The sequence below is a fragment of the Rissa tridactyla genome, chromosome 3 (genome assembly GCF_028500815.1).
Source record: "Rissa tridactyla isolate bRisTri1 chromosome 3, bRisTri1.patW.cur.20221130, whole genome shotgun sequence".
NCBI lineage: Eukaryota > Metazoa > Chordata > Aves > Charadriiformes > Laridae > Rissa > Rissa tridactyla.
The window spans coordinates 110,771,950-110,795,551 of record NC_071468.1 but is presented as its reverse complement, the minus strand read 5'-3'; the positions used below and the strand labels follow the sequence as shown (position 1 = coordinate 110,795,551).

Genomic DNA, 23,602 nt, shown 5'->3' with positions numbered 1-23,602 from the left:
TCTTTAGGACATCCGCAGTCCTAACCCTCCTCCTAAATCATCCCTGCTCAGCCATGAGGATCAACCGCCGGGGCACTGTCCCGATGCATTACGTGCTTCCCAGTGCCCCTTGCAGTGCCCTGGAGACACATCCCAGCTGCAGAGGGGATGGCAAGCAGCCCGCTGGCCGGCACGTGGGGCAGGGGCTCAGGGGGCTCTGCCCCACATGCCCCCCGGTACAGCCCGTGGGCTACGAGTCCTCAGCCTTCGGCAGACAGAGACACTCTACAGCCTTTCACTTGGAGCTCACGTTGACTCAGATTTGTACTTTCAAAGTTATTAATTTTGAGATTAATCAGGTCAGTAAAATTTGCATTTAGGGGTTTTTGATCCCATCAATGCCTCGTTAAGAACCCCTCAGGGAGAGCTGCACGCTTTTGGCTGCGGGCCAGCGGCACAGCACCCTGTTCGTCTCTCAGGGTCCTTCCTCATTTGCACCTCGTAGGTCCCACCACGGTCCCCAGTGTCCCTTTGGGGACCCTGGGCTCAGGCCCCTCCCTGGGGCAGGCGGGACCCAGCTCAGCACATCCCTCATCTCCGGCTCCAGCTGTCTCAGGGTGAAGAGGTTGCAGCAACACGAATAAAATATAAAACAGAGACAACGCCTCACCTGCACTATTTCTAGCATTTCCCCGCGACTGATGTACCCGTTGCCATCCAGGTCGTACATACTAAATGCCCACTTCAGCTTCTGTTCCAGCTTGCCCCGAGAGGTGACGCTCAGGGCGATGATGAATTCCCTAAAGTCAATCGTCCCGTCGCCGTTGGTGTCGAAGGTGCGGAAGACATGCTCCGCAAACTTCGACGCGTCGCCGTAAGGGAAAAAATTCGCGTATATTTTTTTGAACTCTTCCACAGTCAAATGGCCCGTCGGGCAATCTTTTAGGAAGCCCTTGTACCACTCCTGCAGCTCGTGGTCCGTGAACTCGGTGTTCTCGCGCAGGTCCTGGAGCACCTCGGGGCGCAGCTTGCTGTTCTGCTTCCCCATCCTCTTCTGGATCCGGGCTCAGCAGCTGCAAAGCGAGAGAGCACCCACTTCAGCTCCGGCCCCGCTCGGTGGAGAGGGGCCGGGGGCAGGCAAAACCCTGAGGGAAACGCAGACCCTGCCCAGGGCAAAGGGGCAAGAGGAGAAAAAGGATGCTATAAATCACTAGGAAAATATCTCATTTCATCTGGCCTCTTTTCCTCTCTTCTAGGCTCTCTCAGTTACTACTACGTGGCTGAAGGACCAGGGAAGGCAAATTGAGAGGCGTTATTTGGGAAATATTAACGCTTATTATTAATCCTTATTATCTGGGAAAAAATAATCCTCATTATTTTATTTCTCTGCCACAATCCCACTCTGTCATACAGATTGTGATGCCCAGGTCTGGATCCCAACCCTTGCCCCATGCCAACAGACTGATCTGCTGCGATGACCGAGCGGGCAGGGACAGCAGGGGCGGTGAAAAGTAAAATCCATCTATTGGAAAAGTGAAAGTAAGCGGAGGGGAAGCAAGGGGCAGGAAGGGCTGGCGGCTCCGTGCCAGCCATGTTCGTACCGTCCGGATGCTCTTTGAAGCCCCTTGGCTTACGGAGCGTCTCCTCCCTCCCTGCATCCCTCACCCCACGGCAGCCCCCCAGCGCGGCGGGGCTGGCTCGGTGCTGCGGGTGGCACCCCAGGGGTCACAGGAGGGTGCAGCAAGGCTGGGCTCAGCACAGCCCATGCTCAACAGCATCACCCTCTGCAAGACTTCTCTCTATCTCTTCTTTCCAACCACGGAGGCAGCGCGAGCAGCTGGGTCACTGCGACAGCGGCACCGGCACAAGGGACTTCATCCTTTCCATCAGATCGCAATCCTCCACCCTCCCGGACAAGCAGAGAAAAGGGTTTTTTAAAGCAAAATGTTTGGCAAAGTGACTCCTTTCAGGTTTACTGGGGTTTATGCTTTTATATAAGCTTATTCAGGAAGTTCAGTATTCCCCAATGTGGGCAAAAAGGCATTTTAACCTCAGGATTTTACCAGGACATCAGGACGGGGCTGGGTTTGTCCCCTCCCTTGACAGTGCCCAGGATGTGTGGGGCACCGCGGAGGTGAGACCGCCCAGCAACAGGAAAGCTCCCTCGACAAAACGAAAGATGGTCAATCTGCACTTAGGAAACAACAGGAAAAAAAAAACCCAAACAAACCATAATATATTTTCCACTTTTATCCCTTTCAGCCTTTCCACGGCTTCCCAGCAATACCAAACCCAGCTGCCAAGCAAGAGGTCGAGCTGCACCTCCTTCCTGGGGTTTATTCACCACCTTTGCACAAAGTCACGTCCAAACCCCTGTGACTGGTCCGGCATAAATGACCTTTCTCTGCACGGCCTGTTAGGACCCCGTTAGGCTCCCTCACAGCCTCTGCAGAAGGCAGGTTAGTCACAGGCCAACACGGCATGGCTACTCGGAAACTGCCAGAGCGTGCAGAGACCAGGAAAAATATAACTGGGGCTAAGCACTTCCCAGAGAGTAAAAAATCCCAAGCATGCATAAGAACCTAAAAAAAAAAAATAAAAATAATAATGTTAAAGGTCAGCAAAAAATAAGTTGCTCTACAGCAGAGAGATTTTCAACAGCTGAATTTAAGCTTGTTTTATTTGTATTCCACTTAGTCTCTGCATCGCCTCAGCAATGTAAAAAATCCACATCCTGCTCTGTGGCTTAATGCTCGGAGACAAAAAAACCAGCCAGCTGCTCATTAGTTCAATGCATTGGGCTTAACGGAAAATTGTGTTATCATTAGCACTTCTGTTTTCTAGAAAAGCTGCCAATATTTCAGCTCCAAAGCTTTATTTTTGTCCATTACACTGCAGAGTTTTCTCCGGGCCCCTGACACACCTCTGCTTGCTCCCAACGTGCGGGGATGCTACAGCATCACCCACAGGAGAGCACTGGGCTGCCCTCCAGTTAAACCACTAATTCCCAGCTGCTCCAGCTGCCTTTCCATCTTTGAATCTCCCCTGCTCCAGATATTCATCCTTGCAGTGCCAAGGGCAGAAAGCACAATATTCTACTCCGCTGCAGTCAATTTGCAGAAAACAGCGGCTCGGAGCGAATAACGCATTGACTGCGGTCCTTTTTTTAAGAGCAGAAATTGTAACGCTATGTTTCTGCCCGTCGGCGAGGAGGTGCCTTCAGGTCCCGTCTTTCTCTGAACCCCTTGGCTTCGTGATGCCTGGGTGCTTTATAAAGGCTGCTGTGCCGGTCCCAAAGCAGTCCCTGCCTCGCTGGCTGCTGGCTCAGATTTGCCCGGGCTTCGGTGCAGCCCTGGGAGAAGGGCAGGAGGAGTTGCAGATCCCCCTCAACGCAGGAGCTGGGCTTCTAAGCAGAAATAAATTCAGTTTTAGTCACGCACAGGGGTTGGGGGACTGTAAAACTTCCAACTGGTAGTTAAAAGAGGTTTGAAGAGGTTTTATGCCACTTCTCCCCTTTCCTATAATACCTTTATTATTTCTGTTCCCTAAAAAACAGAGGCCCCTACACAACAGAGAGGTAAGATGTTAACTTCATTTATTCAATTTCACTACTTCTACTAGCAGTAAGACATACCCTGTTCTTTGGATGGGTGCTCATCTAATAGCAGCTTAAAAAACTTTATATTCAAGTAGTCTTTGCATTCAACAAATTACAGCTTACTTCAACCCTTCCTCCTCCTTTACACCGTTTTATATCAGAAAAGTAATGTGCAATGCTCCGAACGCAACCCCTTTTTGCATACGAGCTTTCTGAAAGGCTTCATAATGTGTTCAACCCAAATATAACCCTGCAGTTGTTGTAACCAATTTGTTACGAATAATTAAATAACCAACATTAACATTAATTTATTAAAGCCCATCTAAGAAAAAAAAAAAACAGCTTCGATGTGAATTGTGTTTTCAGGTAGCTCCTCCAAAATGAAATGCCTAAATATCTCATTAATCATGACAGCAACCCCGCTGCTGGCATCCAACTGACATTTCATTCAATTGCTATAAAATGCTTTCATCAAATCACTTTCCAGAGGCTCAGCAGCTGATTTAGCCACAAGACCACTTGGAGGATGGCTGCTAATGGAAATCACACGGATCGGGCCTGGGATGCTCGGGTCAGTCCTGTGATTAGGGCTGTGGGGTGTTTTTTTTTTTTTAACGAGCCCGTACCAGCCAAATCACTCGCTGCAGTGGGTGTAGAGGGCAAGGGAGGAGAGACATCCTTGCACTTAACGTTGCTCTCGGCAGTCGGCAGAGACTTAACTCCAACACAACCCGCCCGTCCTCCATTTCCCACCACGCCAGGGGGAAAATCCAGGGAAGCGATGCCACATGCACTGCAGCGAGGTCTGTCCCTGCTCAGCTTGATGAGCAAAAGCCCTCAGAGCATCCGGCACTACCATGGCGGTAGCAAAAATAATCACAGGAATGCCCTCGAGGTGATCAGACAAGGAAAAGCTTGAAAGTGTAACTGCAGACCAGTAGACTCCACAAGTATATCATTGCTCAGTCAGGCAAGGCTCAAACAAGGGGAAACGCAGATTCATTTTTTTGTTCCAGTTTCACACCAAAATTTTTGTTAATACTAACACGGTGCTGCTGCCAGCCTGCAATAAGCTACATCCAGCCAGGCGAGAAACCGAGATGCCAGAGAACTCCCTACTACCTGAATACATCCTCTGTTCTTCTAGGCTCACCAAAAATCAGCAAGAATCTCATAGCAAAAGCCTAGCAATGAGAAAAAAAAAAGTCTTTTACTGAGGCCAAGACGCACACCGGTTATACAGCGCTACGGGGCGTAGCTGTAGCTGACACTGAAACAGCTAAAGCAGCAGTTCTGTGTTTTTACCAACAGACGGACTGGTTGTCGGCATCCACACGCTGAAGCACTTCAAATACTTGTAACAAAGCTCCGTGCATCCTACTTTTACATGAACTCTCCGTCAACCACCAGTCACTGCGGGGTAGAAGCGCTTTCTGAGCACGTAACCCAGAAAGCCGGAGATTAACCTGGCTTTTTCACTGCAAACATTCTGAAGGCAAAACCCCCTTGAACCGAACTCCTGATGGGATTCTCTTAGCGCATCAGTTACGGCTGCAAAAGGAGGAATGAATCCTCAGAGATGCACCTCCTTGTGCAAACCCCCTCGGATACTGATTGAGTGTTAATAAAAAGAGGAAAATTGATGAAATGCCAGTCTGTGGGATAGAGGTGGTCTCCAGCAGAGAAAGACAGTGCACAGAGAAACAGAATAAATACCCTGTATATTATCTGAGCGATCTGCTTTGCAGGGGGAAATCTAAGCACCAATTCTCTTGCAGCGCTCTCTTTATAAAACAGAACAAGCGTGTCTGAGCGGTGTCCTGAAGCTGTATCATCATGCCTCTGGGACTGCAGGAGCCCCAAGCGAATGAGCAGCATAAGTCAGGCAGCAAATACTGCTCTAAGCTGGTCTGAAATGCGAGAACCATTCCCATAGGGGTGGAAGATTTTTTCATTAGAACACCTAAAGCCTCAGATCCGTCCCTGATACCTTCTGCCTTGGGGTGCAGAAGAAGAGGCAAGAGGGACCTTGTGAGCGTCGTGTAAAGAAAGACTTTGCTTGGAAACACTATCTTATAGTGACGCTGGTTAAACACTAGCACAGGTTGCCCAGGGAAACTGTGAAGTCTCCAGCCTTGGAAATACTGAAATCCAACTGGTCATAGTCCCGGGCAAGCTGCTCCAGCTGACCCTGCTTGAGCAGGGGAGGGTGGACTGGATGATTTCAAGAGGTCCCTGCCAACCTCAACCATTCTGGGAAATAGCCCCAATATCCTTTTTCCTACGGCCGGGTGAAGACAAGAGCCATGAGGAGGTCCCGCTTCCCTGAGGCAATTCAGCAACCGTGGTGTCTTGTTCTGAGGCCGTATTTTTTTAAAGTTTGATCTTTGTGTTTTTAAGAAAAAAAAAAAAAAAAAGACAAAACCCCCACAGGTAGTCCAAATAAAAGCCTCAGCCACTAAAGATCTGTGCCGCCACACTTCAGGAACACACGCTTGGGGAAAAATGTTTTGGGGTCTGGTGGCACCAGTGCTCACCAACTCAGTCAGGGCACAGATGTATTTAAGACGACTTCAGCTTCCGTGGGCCGAGCCGCAAAAGGAAGATGGGTTCTCGGGCACACCAGCTAGCAACAAATGCCTAATGGTACGAAAACATCACGCAGCAAATAGGCTGCAAAATGGGATTATAATGACCCCCTCCGGACCGTGCTTTGCCCAGGGCCGGTCAATGGGTCTGGTCTGAACTGGGAGGGGAAATGTGCAATTACACGGCCCTGGGACAGATGATGAACTCGGGAGTAAAAGAGCAGATTTTGTTACATGTTTTAATGCCAGTATCCTAAGCAACAAGCATTGCAATAGAGAAGGCACAGGATATACAAATATGTTGCTATAGATATCTGGTCCTGGCTGGTAAACTCGTGTGAACTTCTTTCCTGCCCTGCGGCAAAAGCAGCGCCGACGCTCACGTACCAGCTACCGCAGCGCCCGCTTCGTCTTCCCAAGCTGTAGACCCCGGGGCCAAAAGTAACACCTTTTGATAAAGTTCGAAGTGCAACAAGGAAGATCTTCGCCTCTTAAAAAGTTAAGAATACAAGGGGCAAGACAAAAGAGAAACCTCAATCCATAAGGCCGCGAAAAATTCAAATGCTGCAGGGTTTGAGACGCGAAAGGCTGGTGTCGAGAGGAGCTCGAGCTCCTTCCTCTGCTGCCTTCGGGGAAACAGAAAGAGAAACGAAACCCGACAAGCGAAGAACAGACCATACTAAATAAATAAACAGGCTTTTTAAATTTTTCACTTTCAATGACTAATCACGCTTTTATTTAAATAAGTAACACCGCTTACTTGCAACTTACTTTCAAGCTAAATCCTTTTCAGAAGCTTGTTAAAAAAAGCGTGTGAAGGGGAAGGACCACCCTCTGTATCACCCACATTTTCAGTTCCAGAAAACTCAGGAACAATTCAGGTCTGTACATGGAATGTCCTTCCGAAAGGCAAACAGACCTCGCGCCACCTTACTTTGTAAGTTTATCCATAAACACGCACCCAGGAGCCGTGCGGCCTTGAAAACCCGATTCCGTGTCTGGGATGAAAACCCATTATAGATAACCACCTATCCCCAGCTCGCCAAAGAAAGATATAATTACAAAGGGTCCAGTCCTGCAAATAGCTATGTGAGAGGAATATTTCCAGGCTGGCACATTAATTTCACGGAGTCAGTTGCAAGGGCTGAAAGCTAAGAAATTCACTTAGAGGTCTTTGGATTGCTCCTGTCTATTGAAGTCACTTTACTCAGGATTATATTCCTGATTTACAGGGAAAAATCAATCAGTCTCTGACATCGAGCGTCGGTGCATTAACCTGAGAACCATTTAATGTTCGCATCGTCGTTACGCGGCACAGAGGCGTTTGCAGATGACAGCAGCAGCATCTTCCCAGCCGCTGCAGTCGCTGCGACGAGCCGGGACACGCCGGTACCCGCTGCGCCCGCTGACACTGACCCCATCGCCCCGCGACCAGAGCTTGCCATGGAGGGCACGGTTAGAAATTCACTGCGAAGAAACAACAGAACCACAAAACACCCCCAAAAACATTCATGAATTGCTGTTATTGCTGCTAACGAGGAAAAAATGAGACCTGCGTTGCAATGAGAAAAGTGGCGGTTCCTCAGGGAGCGCTCTGCAACGTTCTCCAGCTCAGGGAGGAGGGCTTATTACTCTAAAGGACAAATATTCCCAATGCAATAAGAAAAGCACAGAAATACTTCAAGTAAATTAGGAAATTGGGTTAATTTGGGTGGGAGCAGACTGGGCAGCAATGCAGCTTATGACTGCCGACAGGAAAAGAAAATCATGAGTGGATTTTCCTCCTCTCCTCCCTTTGCCCTTTCCTTCTTGGTTGTTTTGTTGTGGTTTTTTTTGTTTAACAAAACCAGGGGAGAAGCAGCCAGCCCTATTTTGTCTTCAGATGCTGTGCAAAGTTGGCAAGGCTTAAAAAAAAAAAAAAAATAATTACAGTTTGTTTACACAATATTACAGAGCAAGGAAAACATGTCAGCACAATGGCTTAGCGTACAAGGTCTTTTTCTGAGAAGGCTGGGCTGCATGAGGAAAAACCCACCTCACGTCATGTTCACTGAAGATACTACTGTGATATATAATTTTAAATAAAGCTCCGTGAATGCAGCCTGCAGGACAGGGAAAGGTGCCTGATGCGAACGGGAAAATCAGAGGGAACCTTGCAACCATTACTACATTTTTAATATAATTAAAACTACAGAATTAGCACGGTTGGGCTGTTTTGTCGTTGGATTTTAAAAGCTTCATATGATGCATTTATTTAGTTGATGAAGGTAAATCACAGAATAATTCTCTACAGAATAACCACAGCCCTGGGAGAAAGGAAGCTAGTTTAAATTTTGGAAGAATTAGCCAAAATACGGCAGTATCAAGAGCCAGCCAACGGCACCTGAGCAAACCCCGGAGCATCAGAGCCGTTCAGGTGGAGAAGACGGAGAGCTTGGGGACAATGACACTTGCTAAAGAGACAGTGACAGAGGACGATCAACCCTCAGAGGCCGGAGATCTGACGTCCTTCCCTTGCCCAGCTGCAGGTACTGTGCTGAGGTAAAGGGACTGGAGGAATCACGGGGATTTCAGGTAGCTAATGTGAAACAGGGAAGAGAGGAGAGTTGGCTTTGTTTTCAAAGAGTGGAAAGAAACTTTTTTTTTTTTTTTTTAAAAAAAGCATTCTTTAGCAGAAGTATGCTTAGTAAAAAGCTGTTAAAAATGTGGTTTTGGAGATACGCCAACTACCTACCTTTGACAAAAATTCAATCAAGAGAAACACTGTTTGTCACTAACAGTTTCATGCACCAAATACACAGCTATTGCTAACAATTTCTACTACTACCCAATTATTTGTTCCAAACCCCTCAAATCTAATATAAATGCATCCATTTATTTTCTTAATCCAGCTTTCTAAATGAGCTGCTTTTTTTTTTTTTTTTTTTTAAACACAAATCATCACTTTAAAATAGCGCAAACGCCACTGGTTACCTTCCTTGTAAAATACACCCCACTAAACCAAAATTCTTCTCAAAACACTCTTCTCTTTCCCCTTCAGTGGCAACCACTAATGATAGCAATATAATTGTTTCACACCTTTATCTTCCTGTTTGCTGAATGAAAAAAGTGCTGAAGTTAAAAATCTCAAAGCAAACCTAGAATTTAGATTTTTTTTATTTTTTTTTCTTGCAGAGGTGTAAAAACCCTATGAAATAAAAATTCTGTAAAATACCTACACGAGAACAGCATCCCACCTGTAAGGGAGGAACCTGGTTCTGCTGGATGCAGCAATTCAGGCAGCAGAAAAACAAATCTTCTGCTGGTAGGAATCAGCCAAAACCCTACGCTAGCTGAAGATATTACTCAAATCTTGGTGCAGGTGACTGTACCAGCCTCACAGGGATTATTTTTTTAATTTATTTTTAAAATCAAGGAGCAAAAAAGTGCATAGACTACTATCATGTTTGGGAAACTCATGTCTCCAGCACACATCTTGGACAAGAGCATCACACGAGGAACATGATGGGAGGTTCATCCTCAGGTTCGTATCAGGGCAACCACAAGCCTTCATGCCTTGAGGATACCACGCCAAACGCCTTCTACTGAATTATAGCAAAATCTGTGCCAGTATGCAGACACACATCTGGGGCAACATCCTGCTGTCCTCCTGGGATGGCAAGGTCTGCCCATGCCGTGGCATGCCCAGGCTGGTGGCTCCCAATGGACAACCTGTGCAAGGGCACGCGTGGGTGTTTGCCCAAGGCAGTGGGCACACCTGAGTGGTGTGAACTCCAGACCCGATGGTCGCAGGGATGAGCAGGGTGTTGGTGTTCCTGTTAGGTGGATCCTGCTCACAAAGTGCCATTTTCTATACCCGTTGCAGAAACGAGAAGGACATCCTTGCTTGATCAGCAGTGATATGACAGACCACCTTTCTGGCCGTGCAAGCAATACCTCCTGTTACCTCTTACTTCAGTTCCCATTAATAAAAATGGGAGAAGATCTCCAGAAAACAGGAGACATCATTGTATTATTTTGTGACTAGTTCCTATAAAATCTGTACAAAAATGGTCAATACCCCTTCGCTGAGCTGTCTTGCTGGACGTTCCCCCCCAGCAGCTGAGTCCAAGGCAAGCAGCGGCTGATGGCAGCAGCACAGCAGGACACCTCCAGTCCCAGGCCATGCGCTAAGTAGCTGCAACTTTCATTAATCCTGAACACTTCACAGTATGATTTTCTTATAAGCACGTTCACTATAAATTATGCAGAAGAGCAATATGACTGTCTGTCTCGGAGAAAGGGGAGTGCTCCACATCAGAGGAGACAGCTGAAGACCCCCTGACCCAGACACACAACGACATTTTTAGGGCCACCAAAAACAGCCCTGTGAAAATCCTCTCTCTCCTCTGGCACTTCTGTGCGGCATTCAACACTCGAATGCAAATCATCTCAGAACCAAACCATGCAATCTGCACTCAAGACATCACTTTTTTCATTAACCTCCACCACAGGGCTCCATCCCCAGCGTCATCCACACCAAATGTGCTTTTCCGAGCGCTGCGGGTGAGGGCTGCCTGGAGCTGAGCCTCTGTCAGCAGGCTTGGTAAGACTGCAAATGGAAAATCAAATCACGCTGAATTTTAAATTTTATCTAAGTGATGCCAGTAGTGGCCAAATGGGTGTATTTTCCTCCCTAACTGGGTACGGTAACAGGAAGGAGACGCGATGGGTTTGAAGCAGGAAGCACCCCAACAGGCATGGGCTGAGAAGAGCTGACCTCCACCTGAGACCACACATGGGGCACATCCTGTCCCACCACCTCGGTGCCACATTGGTGAAGGTCTCGAATGGAAAAACAGGAAATGAGTGTCTTCTTTCAACAGCAACATTGAAGGTGGACATTCATGAGGGGAGAAGGGGACGAGGGAGAAAACCCACTCCTGATACCACCTTAAGGTCTCTCTTTCAGATGGCACTATCTTCATGAACTTTGTTTTAGCAAAGGCAAAAAAAAAACCAAAACCGCATAATCAGTAAGGTTTTAACACATCAGGCCATGGACAGATAAGCTCTTCTGGGTCCGGCCGTGCCAGGATACTGACCTCAGCCACTTTTTGATCTTTTCATTTATTACTCTGGTCTCTGAAGAGACCCTAAGCTATACTTGGTATCAACGACCAGACAGCTCCACTTCTAACAGGGCTACAGAAAACAATCCAGCGCTTTCATCAACTTCTGCATCTTTCACAAACCAAGATCCATGCTAGCCAGCAGGCTGTCATTTTTTTGTAATCTCCCTTCCCCAGGGACAACGTATCTGTTTTCCTGGAAATTTTCAGCAACTTTTCTGCACAAGGAGAAGGTATCCTGTGTGAGAAACCATGTCAACAAGACCTTTCCGTAAGCGTAACATTTGCGTAACGTCAACACAATAATTCATCATTTATTTTTTCCTTTTCAGAGGAACAGGAAAAAAGTGTTTAAAGGAGGTGGCAGTGGTTAAAAGAGGGCTACGCTGGTGGAGGATGGGGCACTAATTGAAAGTTTCTGAAGTGATGCTTTCTCCTGAGGTGTGCAGACATCATGTTTCAGCACATAACAGCGAGGCCACTTCCCTTTGCCTTGAAGCCTGCTAACAGCTTTTTGTTGGCAGTACGTATGTTGAAAACGGAAGGCCAGCGAACGTACCACCTTCAGGGTCAGGGGAGTCAGCTCCAAAACTGATGTTTGGAGTCACATTGGCATCAGGGAAGAGGTTCCTGCCAAAGGAAAGTGAAGCTTTATCTCCTCAGCTGAAGGCAGTCCGGACCGTGGAGACACCAGGTAGATCCTCCAGGTGATGCTCTGCCCTGGCTGAGCCTCCATTCAGGCTCTTCTCTCTCCCCTCTACAAACACAGGCACGTTTCTGCTGCTGGACTTTCCTGAGATACACCCAGCACAACAGAAATAGTCCCACATTTTCCTCCCATGTTCTGAAGAGAGTAGGCAGTACCTTAAACGCATTTCAGGCCCTCATATCTTTGCAGTTAACGGGGTTTTTTTTAGCTTCTTGACCCTCTATCAGAGAGATCATGACTTGTCAGATTTAGCTTGAGACTTCCCTTAAGTTTCACAACTCAAATGCAGCAGCAAGCATCAATCGGGCTCTCAAAGGAAGGTCATCCCCTGTATTTCCTCTCTGCAGCACCAACATTTCCTACTGTAGGAGGGGTGGTGGGGTGGGGAGGGCAGATGGGCATTTATATATCTCATAGCCCAGCCCAGAACAGTGCTCTTCGGCATTTTGGTGCCGAAACCTTCTGTTCTGGTAAAGGAGAGGAGCCGCAGCTGAGGATGACCCCGTTGAACAATGGCGCGCTGCCCTGGCCTGCTGGATTTTGGAGCAACTCCAAGCAGGGTGGGACTGTAAGGAAGCGGACAAAAGCTTCGGATAGAGATCTACGGGGAGGAAGCACTTCCTACTTCCTATATTCCACAGAAAGGACAAGCAAGGGCTTTAAATAACCTTTCTCCCAAGCTCTGCTGAAGACCAAAAGGGTTGCCGCTGGAAGAAAGTCCTATCTGGCTGGGACCCAGCTGAAGGCTGACAGGGGTCTCCCATGGGATGTGGCCACCCCACAGCGATTCCCACAATGTTGTTGGGAAGGGGATGGCTGGGCTGCCCACAGTCCCATGGTGACCAGTGCCATCCAGACAAAAAAGCCCGTGGAAAGCCCGGGACAGGACTCTCAGCTGCCCCACCAAAGGTGCAGAGCCAGACTTGTCCCCCGAAAACATCCTTTGCTGAAATAGGAAAATCAAGAAGCTAATTTTACGCTTTGCAATGCCATCTCCACATCACAGGGGGCTATTTCTCAGCCCCATTTACCTTTTAGCCCTTTCTTACATGGCCTATAGGGCTGCAGCAGCCCCTTTATTCTGATGGACGGAGGCACTCAACCTTCTCCATCCATCTCTCCCAGCTCCTTCCCTCCCTCCTCACCTCTGCAGCCACACTGGACCTTCCCCCCTTGCCTCGCTCCTGCCTTTCGCATTGTCCCACGTGTAGACCATGAATATTGGAGCCAGGAACCCCTGTAGGCTGGGCAACGGTAATGATAAGCAAATAAATAACTGGCATTAACTGAAAAAAACCCCACTCCTAATGAATACCGATGGGATATTTACTTTGCTTGGATGTAAGAGAATCAGACCTTAAATACAGTAATACATATTTGCAGACCACCCAGATCTTTCCTCTGTAGAGTACTGCATCCATTGTCTTATCTGTCCATTTTAATGTGCATACTCAGTTGTCACATCTCTCACCTGCGGAGAACGCTGCCCTGAGTGTTGGACCGCGGGAGGAGGCCTGTTTGCTGCTTTTCAACCAATCCTTAGCGCGCTGGAGCACCCATTGCCTATTAGCCCAAGAGAAGACGACTTTGTGCTGCGCCAAAGCTGCTTAAATCTACAGCTCAGATATTTTCAACGGGCTGGAAGATTTAATAATGGAAAATAAGGGAGAGAAGGAAGGAAAGCACAGGTTTGGAAAACATCAGGCTAGACAGATTAAGAAGCAAAGCAGTGTGGAAAAATATACTTCAAATTATATTCTCAAAACAAAAATGAAGATACAGGCAGATCAGAAAGAACCAGGTTGTGCACACATTTCTGCTATGGTCTCTGGTAAGAAATGGCATTGCTTTGAAACGGGATTGAATAAATAAACTGCACCTTCCTGGAGGAAAAAAAATTAGCTCAGGAATGGCTTTGCACAAAGCAATTACCCACCGGTTTGGAACAGACGTCTGTGGTTTTGACTTGCCGAGATAGCCATCGAAACTGCGCTTGGTCCAAAACCCGGAGAGATAAAGTTATCAGCTCCTCCCCGGTTTTACAAGGGAGTGAAAGAGTCAAAACCTTTTCTCATAGCAATTATCTGCCAGGTTCTGGGTTCACTGGACAATAAAATGCGCTCAGTAAATGTACTGTTGTTATAAAACTCCCGGGTTATCTCCACTAATTCATATTATGGCAATATGGTGAGCACTCGGCTGTGAGAAGGCGGCTTTGTTGGGCTGAAATTAGGCAAAGTGCAATAAAATACAGGCCATGGTGACACTGAATTCGCAGCCAGGGGTGACGGGGCAGACCTGCCCAAGTGCCAGCCCTGCAGTGGCGGCATATCCACCATGGGCATGCACTGAAGCAAAACCGCTGAACGCCACCGTTCCTGCAAATGCCGTTCAGCTGTTACAGGTTATTTCTCTTTTGCTTGTTGCTTCCAAACCATCTCAGTGTCCTATAAGCTTCTGTTACTCCGCTTTGTCTTAATGGCTTCCGTACAGAGCTATGCCAAGGTGGATGTATCTCAATATACTCGCACTTTAATGCAGTCAATACTCATTATTTTCAATATTCCTAAGGACGAGCTGCTCCTCTTGGAAATACGGTCACACTGAGGCCCTTAAAGCATCACATAGATGCGTGTTTGGATGTTTAGTTAAGTGTTAGGGGAGCTCACGCTCAACAAGAGCTCGTCTGTCACACCAGGGTACCAGCGGCACTGGAAAGCCCTGGCTGTCCCCCTGCATTACACATTTTTCCTGCTTCTTGCTGAGACACAACGGCCACGTGCATAAAGCCAGACAAGCTCTACCCCTCCTCATATAACCGACAAGACCAAACTAATGGTGCTGGCAACTCCCCTCGCTCTGCTGAGCTCTCAGTGGGGATTCAACAGGGGAAGGGACCACCCAGCTCACCAGGTTTGGCCCCTGGTATGGCAGATGTAGCATCACTCATTGACTTCCTTCTTGAGCTTCATCCCAAAAGCCAGCAAGGGCCCAGTCACGGGCCTGATTCCCCTAACAGCTCAAAATCACCTTCTAACTTCCAGCCCAAATGTGTTCAGTGCTGGTTACAGCATTTGCTCTGGTCCTAACATGATCTTCTCTAGAACTTCCCCTCTGTTACACACTGGTATAGAGAGCCATCACTCTCACATCAGCCTTGGCTTTCCTGGCGTAACCGAGCAGGCTCTTCTCACCCCCTCTCAGACACACATTTTCCTCTCCCCGCGTTGTAGAAATCCTCCCCTGTGCTTGGTGCAGTGACAGACCCCCGACTCCTGGCCACCAGGACTACACTGCACCACCTTGGATGAGGTCTCGCTCGCGCCTGCAGTGACTCCGAATTTCCTTATCTGCGCTGGGAACACATCCAAGAAAGGGATTTGTCTTTTCACCTCAGTGCCCTGGGTCAATCTGTGCTCTGCTCTGCCCGAGCTCTTCTCTGCACTTCCAGATGAGCAGCTTCTCCCCCCTTCAGAGATGGACTCCCCCTGCATTTCTTGCCTTTTCTGTGACTTCCATCCCCAGGGTTAAACAGCTCGCTCAGAACCACGTCCTGATCTCCTTTCACGTTAATGACAAACGGCAATGTCATGGCATCAGATATCTGATCTGCGCACTCCCAAATGTGGAGCTTTAAAACCCATCCGCTGATAAGGTCTAATCGAAGAGATGTGAAGCTCAGTGAAGAAACAACATTAAGAAATAAGGGATCTACCATGTTTCTGGAATATCTCCACACATAAAACCTAGTGGTGCACGTCACAGAAGGATTTTCCAGTTTCTTCTCCAACTATAAGTGTCAGGCAACCAAGGAGGATGACTTCTACCACCCATGCAGTGGGAGAGCCGGGAATAACGGTGTATTTGTTTTATAAACAAAACGGCAGGCTTGTACAAAACCAACCAACCAACCAAATCTAACCACAGACTTAACTAGAGGAGACCACAATCACTCCCTATTTACTATTCATTAAGATCTGTGTACCAGAAAATATTTTCAGCAAGTGAAGCTTCTTACAGACATATATCCGTATTTTATCCATAATCCAGCTGTTGGGGTTTTTTTCCTCCTAAAGGGGGAGATTCATATCTGGCCTATGAGAGGAACAGCTGTAACAAACAGAAAGGCCATTAGGCAGTTTGCCCTGAAAATAAATTAAAAAAATTGCCCCTTTACCGTAGCAGTGAGAAAGGTGACTGAAAATACCCCTGAACGCTATGAGCGGGTGGCAGCTCCCTCAGAGCGCGGGGAGCCTCAGGATCCGCCTTCGGGGCAGGGAAGCGGTTCAGCAAAGATGTGTTCGTGCACGCTTACAGACACACGGTGCTTGCACTGAATGAGAGATTTGCCACTGAGAAAAGCACTTTTTTTGGTTTTGTTTTTTTTTTTTTTTTTCCTGACATCAAGAGAAGCATGCCCTTTGCTGCTTTACCCCCTGGGGGGAACTGCAGCAGTCTGGCACAACTCCTCCTCTACCTCCAAGCAGCCCCTGCCTTGGGGCAATGCGGCAGGACCCCCTGCAAACCAGACAGGGCACCCTGGATTGGGTCGCCATGCAAAGGACATGGATGGGGAGAAACCATGCAAAAATACCATGAGTTTGTTCATGTACCAAAACTTTATACTGTGTCGTAACAGCGTTTGGATGGACGCTGGGGCACGCAGGTAGCTTTGGCCAAGCTCAGCCGAGCGCTCGCTCCAATGGCCCGTCGCTGCCGAAACACAAGTCATGAAAAAGCTTCAAACCCCTACATGGCTCAGCATGCATGCCGCGTGTGTATGCAGAAATCCCCCAGATCAACTTTTCCTATAAAAAGAGACTGTTTCTTGACTGAAAATGGCTCTTTGTGGCAGGGAGGGGAGCTGCGGCGGCAGGTTTCTCTAGGCTGCACCATGAAGCCACAGGGGCTGCCACCGCAGGCAGAGCTTACAGAGCCCCTCAACAACAGAGCACCACTCTACCCACAAATAACTCCACGAAAACACATCCAATTTTTTGACACCGCCCTTGCAGACAGCATTTCCAAGGCTGCAGCTTTCCCAGGGAAAACCACGGCAGGCACAGGCTCCATCCAGCCCACGCTACGTCTAACACGAGTAGCCTGGTTTCAAGCATCCGTACAAGCAGTGGGAGCTACCGTGTCTTTCCTAAGAGCACATCTTAGGCTGGCACATGTTAAAGTTAACCAGTGGCGAAGCCCGCTGCTCCGGCTCAGCGAGGGGAATCGCATCTGCTGGCGGCTGCCCCAGCCCAAAAGCGGGATGCTGGAGGGCTCCCGCTGTGATGCAGAGAAGTGGCAGCTGAGATCTGGCCTCCACCGTGCCAGGCACCACGTACAGGGCTATAAAGAGCCTGTCGCTGTGCCAAAAAATGGATAATTTAAGTAGAAAGGCAGCTGATGGGACTTCCCTGCTTTGCCAAGCAGCCGGCTGGAGAAACACATCTTGCCACAGCAAACATCACCCTGCATTGATGAAGTGGAAGGTCCTTTCAGATCAGTCCTGGGAAGGTCCAAGGACAGGGATCGGGGATAAAGAGGAGCTGCCTGGCAAATGGCAATACTTGGCAAGCCTAAAAAAAAAAGTATCTACTTCCTCTCCTTCAAAACTTTACAGACCTCTTTCCTACCATTGCCTCCCAGACCATAAAATATCATTAGATTTACTCTGACTGAAGATATTAGATGTCTCATGTCTTAACCTTGAAAAACACTTTATCCGCTCGGACACAGGAATTTTGCTTACCTTCATCAAGCAGCAGTGCCAGCAGTTGTTCAACTACAGTATAAATATCAGCCTTTGCCAGTAAACAAATGCAGATTTTGGCACCAGATCTCACAGGAATGATCAAAGAATCACAGAATGGCTTGAGTTGAAAGGGACCTTTAAAAGATCATCTAGTCCAACCCCCCTGCAATGAACAGGGACATCTTCCAGTAGACTGGCTTGCTCAAAGCCCCATTCGACCTGGCTTTGAGCACCTCCAGGGATGGGACATCCACAGCTTCTCTGGGCAGCCTTTTCCAGTGTCTCACCACACCGAGTAAAGAACTTATTTCTTACATGCAATCTAAACCTACCTTCTTTCAGTCTAAAACCATTGCCCCTTACCCTGTCACTACAGGCCCTGGTAAGAAGTCTTTCTCAATCTGTTTTATGAGCCCCCTTTATGTATCGAAAGGCCGCTATAAGGTCTCCTCAGAGCTTTCTCTTCTCCAAGCTGAACAACCCCAACTCTCTCAGCCTGTCCTCATAGGAGAGATGCTCCAGCCCTCTGATCGTTCTCGTGGCCCTCCTCTGGACCAGCTCCAACAGGTCCATGTCTTTCCTGTGCTGAGGGCTTCAAAGTTGGGCAGTACTTCAGGTGGGGTCTCACCAGAGCAGAGTAGAGGGGCAGAATCACCTCCCTCGACCACGCTTCTTCTTGTGCAACCCATGACACAACCGGGTTTCTGGGCTGCAAGCACATGTTGCCGGCTCGTGTCCAATATTTTGTCCACCAATATCCCCAAGTCCTTCTCAATCCATCCATGCCCCAGTCTGTATTGTTATTGGGGGTTGCCCTGACCCAGGTGCAGGACCTTGTTCTTGGCCTTGTTGAACATGGGGTTCACATGGGCCCACTCCTCCAGCCTCTCAAGGTCCCTCTCTCTGGATGACATCCCTTCCCTCAAATGTATCCACTGCACCAGTCGGCTCGGTGTCATCCACAAACTGTCCAAGGACGCTCTCAATCCCACTGTCTACTGCATTAATAAGTTAAAATACATGACAACACCTTGCAAGGAAAAGCCCAGTCAGGGAATGCCAGCATGGACCAAGCAATCTTGCATGTGGGACTGAAGAATGTATGCAAGTTACGCCGGACCACAGTTTCCTGAAACTCCATTTCCATGCCTTATTTATTTTTATTTAACAAACTAAAATCCTAAGCAACAAACTGAAGGCTCAGTGACAACTCATACTAAACAAATTGGCTACTCAGATCATTAAAGCACTTGAGAGCTGCTTTGCTTCTTTCTGTTTATGCTCTACTAATCTCTACGTTTCTCTCAGTCTGATAAAGTAATTAAAAAACACAATCGATTCCACTTTCAGTTTCTGACTGGAGAAAGCATCAAGAGTTCATGAGCTACTGGGATTTTTTTTAAAATGAGAATTATTATTCGCCGCATACTTTTGGTAAATAATCCCAGTGAGTTTAGGTATGAAACAGGTCTGCAAAATTAAATAGGGAAGAATGTAAACTTAGTGTCTTCTGCTTCAAAACACTCCCAGCCTCACCTAGAGGAGCGACTTGGCTGGGAAGTTATTTATCGAAACCAAGAGGCCAAGCGATGCACAAGTGCGGAGGACAGGGCAGGGAGAGCAGGGAGGGTAATGCCTAAGTCAGTTATGCAAGTGGGGAAGCGCGGGGTGAAAGGACAGGCGGACTCAGGGGGATGCACGGCAGCCAGCCTCAGAAAGCTCATAAAGAGCTTTGTCAGGAGCCAGTCGCCTCATCGGTGATGATGATGATGGTGATCCTGCGCTCTGGCACCACCGGCGGTGGGACCCCGTGCCCGGCACCCGGCAAAGCCCCTGGTGGCTTGCTGCCGAGCTTGGGGCTTGCCGGGCACACGTGTGGAGCCTGCAGCGTGCTGGGGAATTCAACAAAAGGGCTTTGATGCTTTCTCTGCCATCTATTCTGGTTTTTAATGCTGATTTATTTCTTTTTTTTTTTTTCCTTCTGCGTTTGCTGCCGAAGTGCCCACGGACAATGAGACTATTGAGCACTTACTCCAGCATGAGATTAGTTTGGGTTTCAGTTTCTGCTGAGCCAGTTCATTTCCTTCCACATTCTTACAGGAACAGATGCTAAAATACAAATGGGCGGTCATCATCATAAAAGCAGAAAAAGGAAGATTTTTCATATAACAGCAGTTAAAATTATTCTTTGTCACAGCTTTAGCCAGAATCGCTCGCTCCTCCATCTAATTGCATTACATTAAAGAAGCAAGGAGCTATTATTTCGTCTTTTCTTTAATAACCAAAAAACCACATGCACACCTCAAAACATGAAAAACCCAACCAAGCAACAACAAAACTGGACAAACTGGCCAGATGAAAAGAAACGTTCAGAGCAGCTAAATAGAAAAATCACTGTAGTCCCCTCCCAAGTGCCTCGCGTGACTGCGGTGCTGCCTTCAGACACTGAATTTGAGCGCCGCAGCAATTAGTCACAAAATCCAAGGCGAGTTGAAACCACCAGATACACCCAAGAGCATCCCTGCACTATAACCAGTTCTTCCCCCACAGAGGAAAACCAAGCAGATGAATAACTCACAGTGAATAAGAAGACGCTAGCCATCCCCAGGCTGTGGCACAGCAAGGACGACAGGATGGCAGCCCTCATTAAACACCCGGCCCTGGTGCCACCACTTAAGTCCGTCCCCCCCGGCTGCTCTCGTATCCAGCGACAGCCCAGAGCATCCTCCCAGGTGGCTGCAGCAGCTCCACGAAGCACGGGGCCACACAGCAGAGACAGAGCCACCAGGGCTTGGGCTTTCTTCGGGGGAAAAAAGGTGGAAAGAAACCCAGATCGTGATTCTCATCACAGCCCTGCTCCGCCACATCAGCCATGCTTCCCTTTCCACCCACAGTTACTCCCTTCATGATTCCTTGTGCAAAACTGCCTACAGTCATCCGGAAACTAAACTGCATCTATCAACTTTATCCCTGCTCAGAAAGCCCCAAGTAGGGCAAGATGCTCCTCCATGCAGCTCTGCTATTCAGATGCTTCACCAGTTAGATGGGCAATCTGCAACCTCTCCAGGCACTTTTTAAAGTGCCTTTTACATACAGATATAATAACCATCATCCACTAATGCTCTTAAAACGCCAGATGCCTCTTGTCAGCCGCCCCAGCTGGGCAACGCCCCTCCTTGACAAGCCTGTACCTCCCTGGTGCAGCTCTGCCAGCCCACTGCCTTACGTGCAGAAAATGTGTTTTTCCCCCAGAAAACTGAGATCACAAAGGACTGGGGCCACCGATTCCCCCATCAGGCTGCTTTACTGCTCAGTGCAAATTTTTCCAGGAGGTTGTTAAACCTCTGGGAACTAACATGCCGTAAAGTATAAATACAGCTGATATATATGTCGGTAGGACTGATGAGGAGAAATCACCAATAAAACTGAGAAAGACTTTCAGAGAATCATAGAATGTGTTGGGTTGGAAAGGACCTTTAAAGGTCATCTAGTCCAACCCCCCTGCAGTAAGCGGGGACATCTTCAACCAGATCAGGTTGCTCAAAGCCCCATCCAGCCTGGCCTTGAACAACTCCAGGGATGGGGCCTCCACAACTTCCCTGGGCAACCTGTTCCAGTGCCTCACCACCCTCACAGGAAAGAATTTCTTCCTAATATCTAATCTGAATCTACCCACTTTCAGTCTAAAACTGTTACCCCTCATCCTATCACTACACTCCTTTATAAAGAGTTCTTCCCCAGCTTTCCCCTGAAGGCCCTTCAGTACCTGAAGGCCCCCTTCAGGTATTGGAAGGCTGCAATAAGGTCTTCCCGGAGCCTTCTCTTCTCCAGGCTGAACAATCCCAACTCTCTCAGCCTGTCCTCATAGCAGAGGTGCTCCACCCTCGGATCATTTTTGTGGCCCTCCTCTGGACCCTCTCCAACAGGTCCATGTCCATATTCTGTCCTTTGGAAAGAAATCTTTCCAAATCATCAGCTTCTGGATTTGAGACAAGCGAGGCAGGTTCATGGAGGTAAAAACAAGTTTCATGGAGGTTTATGGAGTAAAATGGATTTAGCTCACACGGAGAAGAAAGTAAAGATCCCCTCTGGCAGCTCAGGGCAGAACCAGGCTCTGCAATATCTTGCTGACCACAAGCTAGGGGAGTTTCAATCCTGCCTGTAAAGAGCAGAGAAAACTACGCAACTTCCTATTGCCTTTGTCAGCTTCTTTGTAAACACTTTAGTATTAGGAACAGTATTTTAATTGCCCGTACATCCCCTGCATGATATCATTGGGTTTTCCCAAAAAAAAAAAAAAAGGCAACACATTAGGAAATGTCGTAGCATCCTTAATGCTGCAGCTCTGCCGGCACCGGCTCAGCAAACCCCCCCAGTGTCACACCGCTCCTCCCCACCCCGAGAGCAAAGCTCCCAAGTGCCATAGCACAGTGTCCCGGTGGCTCTCAAGCCCAGTTTCAGTGCCGGTTACACCACCGTAACACCACCCCACTGCACCGACACGCGAGGCTGCCGTTACATCACACATTTATGATGGCTTCACTGTTGCTCTGCTTGCTCACCCGTCTCACCCGGAGCTGCTGCTTCCACTCCAGACCTCTCCACCACTCTCTAGGATTCAGGGGCCAAAGCCAGCCACCTCCCTCGTCACCAAAACTCACACGCTCGGGACTGGTGGAGGACTTACACACTCACACCATGATGAGTATTCGCAGAGGGACTTCACGCAGCCCCCCGACACGGGACAGACACCCACAGGGTGCCTACGTACCTCCAGCTGCATCCAGCCCCACTTCCCGCTGGCTGCCCAAGGGGGTGCTGGCTGCCCCCAGCTTGTCCCCTCACCTCATCCCCCCGGCCACCCCGGGCTCAGGCGGGGGGTTCTCCGGCCGCCCCATCCCTCCGGCTGCTCCGCTGCACACAGCCCCGCGCGAACCAGGAAGCAGAGGCGAGCCGGCAGTTTATTTTTAGATGATTTCTTTTTTTTTTTTTTTTTTTTTTGTTCTTTCTTCTTGAATACGAAGCGAAAACACATGCACAAACCACACGTTCACCCTCACTCCGCCCAGCGATGGGTTTTACATTTTACATCCTTCCGACACTCATAAATTCCTGGGCGATGGTGGGGAACAGACGTCACCGTATCACCCCATACATTTCCATTATCCCCATCGTTTCCGTTATCCCCAGTCCTGCACGGGCAAAATAAGAGTCTCTCAAACAGTGAATTAAGTCTTTCTGCGAAGCAGGCAAAGCCTCAAGAAACAGCTGGAAGAGGGAACATGCCCTTAGCATGGCTACAGCATAAAAGTAAGCAAGTGGCTCAGCTTGTCTCCCCTTTCCCTTCTCCCCAAAAACCATCCAGGCTCAGGACATCCAGGAGCACTGGCAGAAGATGTAACTCACACACCTCCAAAGCTTTGCTGCAGACATTTCAGGGAAAGTAGAGCTAGCATGGGATTATTTGTCCCTTCCCACCATTTGAAACGCAGTTCTGAATCCCTGCTACCCAGGAGTTGGCTGTTACTTCTCTTCTGCAGCACCTCAGATATCACATTCTAGTCACTATCACTAGTATCTTTGAGTATTTCGGTTAAAGAAGATATGGGATCTCAAGAGAAGCCCTAAACTTTAGTTTCAGAGGCGCAGGCAGGTAGAAAGGGTTTCCAAGTCATTGATAGTTTTGCAGTCTACAGTTCCCCAGGTTGAATTTTGGGAGCTAGGAGGAGACCGCCCATTCCCATTCAGCGTGGGAACTTCTGTTACAGCACGTAGTTTCCCTCAAAGGCAAAATAAAGGTAAAACGTTGAAAGACTCCCTGTTTTTCCAAAATGCATCTATTGGAAATTCACAGTTCTTTCTTTAAAA

The 23,602-nt window shown here is 48.3% G+C and overlaps 1 protein-coding gene across 4 annotated transcripts in view; it reads right to left on the bottom strand.

Moving 5' to 3' along the window:
• The window catches only part of HPCAL1 (hippocalcin like 1), a 68,756-nt gene that overhangs the window by 5,755 nt on the left and 39,399 nt on the right, over nucleotides 1-23,602 (bottom strand). For 2 of the 4 annotated variants that reach the window (XM_054195921.1, XM_054195918.1), the window contains one exon: nucleotides 650-1,052. In XM_054195921.1, coding sequence (XP_054051896.1) covers nucleotides 650-1,027 — 378 coding nt within the window. In that variant the 5' untranslated portion in view covers nucleotides 1,028-1,052. Of the gene's footprint in view, nucleotides 1-649; nucleotides 1,053-22,505; nucleotides 22,665-23,602 lie in introns of those variants that run through there. The other 2 variants (XM_054195920.1, XM_054195919.1) reach the window with 2 other exon arrangements.